Raw genomic sequence first — 6,744 nt, 5'->3', positions numbered from 1 at the left:
CAAGTGGCTTAAACCTTCATGCAAATTAAGGATCCAAAAAGAAACCAATCCAAAGGGACAAAAAACAGGATAAAAAGGGTATCTGCTCCACTGAATTTGTGCTGCTCCACCTGAAACGTCGGGGACATCGCTGCTGAGCAGACCAGTGCTGGCACCGCAGCATCCTCGACGGGATCGCTCCTGCTCAGCCCGTGGACCCCCTTGCTTCAGGCCTTTCTTTTTATTATAATAAATGCTGAAATCGCTTTCAGTACCGGGAGTGTGCTCCCGTTTTTAACAACAGCTTCTCTGGGCACCCTGTGCCAGGGCCCCACCACCCTCTCAGGGAACAATTCCTGCCTAATATCCAATCTAAACCTAGTCTCTGTTAGTTTGAAGTCAAAAAGGACACAAGTGTCATCTTTACAGTCTGTCAAGGCCAAGGAGGCAATGTCTTGGTTTGTGCTACACTGGCCAAGTGTGCTGCAGTTAAATAGTTGGGATGTTTCCAAGCCACCGCTAAAACTCAAAAGCAAAAAAAAATTCCTTAACACGCAGCCAGGTTTTCTGTAGATATTGGGTGTGTGTTCAATTAAGATGTGTGTATGTGGAAAGTCATTTTCAAAAGAGCAGGAAGTTGCATCTTAAAATTCTATCTCTAACGTCCTTCGGGTTTTCCTCAAAACCAGCTCTCCTTCCCCCACCCATTCCTATTCAGGCTGTGAAGTGTCACTGAAGTGATTGTGCAGAATTGATTTGTTTTCAACATTCAATCCTCTGACGAGCTGTTATTTCCCTCTTCCTTGCAGCACACGAGCGGGAGCGGCGCTGCCCGGCGTTTTTGGTTGTGTGGATCTCAGTGAAACACCGGGGCGGCTCTGAGGTCACAGGGGAGGGTTCCACACCCTGCCCGCTCCATGAGCAGGTCTCCAGGGAACCGCGGTGGCGCCGGGAGAGTGACCGGGAGCGGCAGTGACATCGAGCCATGGCCGAGGACAAGATTCAGCACAGCGCAGGGCACAGTAGCGACTGGGTAAGGGCCAAGCAGGTGCCCCCGTGTCCTCCGCAGGGCTTCTTGATCCTTAAATTCTCAAAAAAGCACCATGCTAAGGGTGACTTTGTCCTTTACTCAGAAATAAGTCTTCCTGTTCCTGAGGTTTAAAAGGAAAGAGTGTCCTCTGTCTTTAGTGTGCAAAAGTTCTGGCTTGTTAAGTAACCCTGGCTGGATTTCCACACCGCACCCCCCACCCACCCACCCCGTTTTCCAGCAATTCTGTGGGTCTCTTATTTGATAGTTAGTCCTGGTTGTTTTTCCTTCTCTTCTGGAGAACTGGTCAAGGCTTGCCTCAGTTCTTGCCTCCAGGAGAACACTGATCCCATCAGAAACGCTGGGCTGGGACATCTTGGCATCCCAGGGCACTGTAACACTCCTGGCACAGTCTGTTCCTCACTCTGAACCCTTTTGCCTGATACTGGGTTGAGCTGTTCCCAAAAATTTTGTGCTTTCAAACTTGCACTACAGTAGGAGTAGCATGGGGGATTGGAAGGTCGTTGTTTTCCTCGGTGGTTATTGCTGTGTAAACACTTTTCAGAAAGTTCCTGGATAGTCTTGTCTTAAAGAGTCCTAAAATTCTTGTCTGGTTATTTTATCTACGTTTGAAGGTCTTTATGGTAAGGTTTGCGTTGTGGGTGTGCGAGGCTCCTCATTTGTCCAGACGCCGCTAGGTGCTGCTGCAATCCAAGTAATAAAAAGTGAATGGGACAGTATCATTTTGACCACATTTCTGGTCAGATTTATTTGTTATTTAGGTTTTGTTGTTTGTTGTTTTTGTTTGGTTTTTTTTTTTTTTTTAGTTGGCTTTTATTTTAAAGGGCCATAATCCTCATTATTTTCTAGTTCTCTCACGATGTACTGGAGGTGGGCGAGCTGGAATCAACAACAAGCGCTTCACTAAAGCATGTCCTGAATTCCGTAGCCGCTGTGGGCCAGGAACACAGAATGCCGCTGGAATACAAAGCTCGGGTGCAGGTGAGTTCCTGCGGCAGCACAGCCGATTTTCGGAGCTCTTTTGCAAGTTGTCACTCGCCAAGTTGTGAGTAAGAACAGCACTCAGGGTCGTAAGCGGAGCAGTCACAGCGGGCTGGCAGACTTTGTGCCTCAGGGGATGGAGTGATTGCTGCCTGTGCTGTGGAAGAAACATATTTCCCTGTTACTCACTCATAATTTTAGTTGCTCAGAGTCCTGCTGTATTACTGCTGATTTTCTCTTATTATTGAGACACCGAATACATTATGATCAATCTCAGCCCACAGCCTGTGTGTAAAGCCCTGTAAGAAGGTTTAATGGAAATTTGATCAGCTGTTTGGCAATGGATGTTGGAAATTCATTATATTCACACAAAGGAGTGTTCTTTTTATAATTAAAAAGTTAGACGCTTCTGATTTCAAACATTTTTAAGGCTTCATTAAAAATGAGATTTGTGAAAAATTTTGGGATGAAAGGAATTACAGTATTTTAAAAAATACTGTATTTAAAACATTACAGTGTTGTAAGCACCTTTTCATGTCCTTATTTTATCATCACACTGAGCTTTGCTTTACCCACCTGCTTTAGGAACAGAACATTTTTTATTTTCATTTTCTATAAGCACAGCAATTGCAGTGGGTTCATGTCACTGGTTTTGCCATAGTGAAGGGCAGAAATTAAGGGCTTGGAAGGAATATTTAAATGGGAATCTTGGGGCTACGAAAAGGAGATTATTCTGTAACAGGAGTATACACTGTGTTAATATTACATCTACCTTCCTGTGGAACATCTGGCCTTAGCCACTGCCTGAAAAGGAGAACCAGGGTAAAGGGACCTTTTATTAACACCAGTGTGACTTCATCTGAAGTTGCATGTCTTATCTTTACCAGCCCTCCACTTTTATATAGAGTTAGGGAAATTCTTGCCTGTTGTAAATTGAGAATTAATCTGAGATCAATGGTGAGAACACAAAGATCCACTAAAGGCTAAAATGGCACAGTCTGAGGAAGTTTGTTTAGGCACTGGTAATAAACACTATTCCTGAAATGTTGACATTGACATTTAGTTTCAGTAGGATATTTTAGGAAGAAATTTACAGACTCAGGAGGTGCTTATTTTTAAATACATGTGTGAGAATGTATTTATTGAATTGACTTATTCCCTGAACTACAGTCTGGATGAATCAGTATGAGACAAGAGAACTGGTGAATATACCTAAAAAAAGGAAGAGAATCTGCCTACTAAACCAAATAACCTGAGATCTGACCGTGCAGCTGACCCTGTGCAGGCACATTTTGTGTCTGGTGAATCTTGCTGGATCAGGCCTCCAGTCACATTGATCCTTAGAACTCACTCAGGTTCCCCTACTCTTGACACACCTCTTTTACACTGTGTTACATTAAAACTTGCTGTTTTGCTTATCACGGTTGGGATATTGCACTGATATATAACAAACATTTAAAGAGTCAGATATGTTATTTTTTTTCTAAAATAGCTCTTTTCGAGTTGTCTTTTGTTTCTTCTGAAACTCTAGTTTCATTTAGAGACTGAATGAACATCATGTTAAAGAATGAGATTATAAATTAGTTAAGCAATTAATACCTCTTCAACTTCCCCTGCAACAAGCAGTGTCCATGACATTCAGTTCATAAATCACAGGCTAATTCAGTTTTGAGGTCCCTTTTGTAGTTTATTTTAATTAGCTTTAGGCCTACTACTAAATCAAGCAAAGGAGTCCTGACACATTTCTAGCATTTTGCTGTTTTGCAGACAGAATATATAATTTCTTATTTGAAAATTTGCACTTTTATATTAATCATGTATATATTCACCAAATCCTCCTGGTAATTTTATTTCAAAAAATTAGAAGTCCACATTACCTCTATAAAATCATGTGCAGGTGAATATTTAACATAGGAATATGACTTCTATGCTAGAACAAAGGCAGCTGTAATCTCACATAAGAATATAAGAACAAAGACTAATGGACTCCAAACAGAGTTTAAAATCTTTTTTTTTTGGCTGTAATTTCTTTTCTTGCAGAAAGCAGGAAACAACAATTTCCCATTCTCTTCTCATGACAACAGACATGAAATATGCAATGCAATCGAATATTTTGACCTGGTAAGTACCCAGCACTGAGACAAATCAAGCAGCTTCAGATGTATTGCTCTGCCAGAGATTAAACACAGCAACTTTTCTGTCCCCTGCAGAAAAAGAAAAAATGGGTGCTAAAACTGTGAGAAGAGAAAAATGTAAATACCAAAGAAAAATACACTTTTTTATTAGTAGAGGGCTGGGACATCTCTGGGACTGTCACATACAGCAGCACATACAGTCATTGAGAATGGTATATGATTCAAAGGGAAGCAAAAATCCATTGTTTGGGTCTCTGACAGGCATTTTCTAATATCCCTGTTTTGGTTATGTACCCAGTTAATTGTCCTATTAGTCTGTTCTAAGTGATTTGCCTTGCAATGAATGTTTATAGATATCTCAGCAACTTCTAATTTGCAGTCCCAAATATTTTGTTCAGACTCATCTTTATAATAAATTTAAACAAAATATATAGGATACCTACAATATATATCAAGAATGCATTCCGTTAATTCTTTACAGTGCACCTGTTTAAATGTATGCTGCAGAAGCCACAACTTTGACTAGAATTAAAATTTTTGGGCTTTTCTCTGTGGGCAACAGTTTCACGTCCTTCCATTCCCCTTAGATTGTTGGTATTATTCCAGGCAGCAAAAGAAATAGTGCAGTTCACAGGATAATGAGTAAAGGAGGAAGCAGTGAATTGTGATATAGGGAGTTTGTCTGATTTTGGGGTCTGTCAGGCCTAGACTTTTTGGAATTCATTATTCACTGGGTAACCTCAATTTCTGTGCACTTTGGGCAGTGTCTCATCGTTTTAGAGATGCTGATCAACCATAATTCCAGCTAAATTTCCTGTGAGTGGAGTGTGAAAATCAGGCTCTGTCTCTCTGTGTTTGGACACACAAGGGATAGCACTGAAGATTCAGATTTCATGGTCTGTCTCAGTTTCTTTATTGCAGTCCAAACCTAGAATTATTAACCTATTTCTTTGGGTGCCTCTGAAGATTAATTTAGCCGAGTGTAGCTAAACAGCCTTGAGTAGCTGGTGTGCTATAGAAATGCAAAGTAAAAGTGGTTTATTAGCTCTGAGAGGTGGAAGGTCAGCAGATTTCCCATTATATATGCAACCAAAAATGTTCATACAGGCGAGTCTGACAATATTATTTTTAACTTGCTAAAGATCAACCGTGAGTTCTTGCAATCACTGTGGTAACAGCTTCGTTCACTTCCCAGGGGGGTAGTGACTGTTACAAGATTAATCTGTGAAGCTGTGACTGGAAGTCATATGGTTGCATGAATTTTTCTTTTCCTTTTTTTCCCCGTAGGGCATGGGCGTGAGGAAGATGGATCCAGAGAAGCAGAGACAGAACTCCCATAACTTCTTTGAGTGGTCTCGTGCCCCAGGCCGCAGCAGCAGCGAAGGCTTTGTCACCGTGTACCAGAGCTCGTTTGTGCCAGCTCAGAGCCCTGGGAACGAGGAGCAGAGTCACAGGCGCTACCCCAAACACCACACCCAAAACCAAAACCAGTGCAGCACCAAACCTGCCCCTGAGGATGACAAAGCCCTGCAGCCACACAAGACATCTTGATCAGAACACCTCAGGAACACCTACCAAGCAAAGCTGAGCTGTTCACTACTCAAAGCAGCTGTGAAGGAATAAACATTTGTGTAAAGTGCACGCAGCAGTATGTTTGAGAGTTCATTTCCCTACATCACTCTGAAAACATATATTACTATAAAACCTTTAAAGAAGAGGAACATTATAAGGAAAAACAAGATTGTGCAAATTTTTAGACATATGGCAACTAGGAGAACAGAGATAGGGATTGTGCGTGTGTTATCTGATACTGCTTGACCCTCATCTTGATACAAAAGCTCCTTCAGCTTCTGAATCAGTGGCAGGGCTGTACCTCAGGCAGCTGACAGCACCTTTATTGACACAGGAGCATAATGGACCTGGATCCTTGAGGGATTACTGCAGCAGGGAGCCAACCCTCTGTGTGCTCAGGTAAGAGAGAAACATTTCTGAAAGGTTTCATGGCTGAGAAGGCAGGTGACCAGCCATTAAAGATAAAAAAGAAGCTGTGCATTAGATTGCTGTGCAAAATAAGTGTGCTGTTTGGTTATAGCCCAGCAGTTGTAGAAGTGAAAAAAGAAGGAGTGTTGTGAACAACATTTGCTCAGTCAAAAATTACATTCATGGCTGTAAGGGGGAAAAAAACTCAAGCAGAAGTTAAAGGCTGCAAGAAGGTTTGATTTTGGGGTGGATTGGATCTTAAAAGAACTTATGATTTTATAGTTACATGTCCTCAAGGAAGATAATTCAAACCCAGTCCTCCAAGCCCTCTGCTCCCAGAATATTCACTGATGTTAGGATGTAGCAGGCAGTTGAGTCACACCTAGAGTCAGACCTCCAGATGATGTGTTTTCCTCTTCTGGATCATTTCCATTAATATAAATAAAATAATAAGCTAAGCTATGTGTCTTAAAATATCCTACAAATAAGCTTGTTGCTATGCAAAATAATGTTGACTAAAAAAAAATCAATCATAAGTTTATGAGATAATTTACTTTATTTACAAGATAAATGGAAAAATAAGCCCTTGACCCTTAGAATTCCCTGCATTGTAAGAGCTGC

The 6,744-nt window shown here is 41.3% G+C and overlaps 1 protein-coding gene across 1 annotated transcript; it reads left to right on the top strand.

Annotated features, from left to right (window-relative positions):
- Positions 1-964: 964 nt before the first annotated feature.
- TEX36 (testis expressed 36) lies at positions 965-5,784 on the top strand. Its single transcript, XM_021526379.3, has 4 exons — positions 965-1,012; positions 1,877-2,008; positions 4,049-4,129; positions 5,431-5,784. Exons 1-4 carry the CDS (start codon positions 965-967, stop codon positions 5,692-5,694), a joined length of 525 nt encoding a protein of 174 aa, XP_021382054.1. The 3' UTR covers positions 5,695-5,784.
- Positions 5,785-6,744: the final 960 nt, after the last annotated feature.

Source organism: Lonchura striata, chromosome 7 (assembly GCF_046129695.1).
Source record: "Lonchura striata isolate bLonStr1 chromosome 7, bLonStr1.mat, whole genome shotgun sequence".
NCBI classification, from domain to species: Eukaryota; Metazoa; Chordata; class Aves; order Passeriformes; family Estrildidae; genus Lonchura; species Lonchura striata.
The sequence above is the reverse complement of the archived record's forward strand: the minus strand, read 5'-3'. Positions and strand labels throughout refer to the sequence as shown.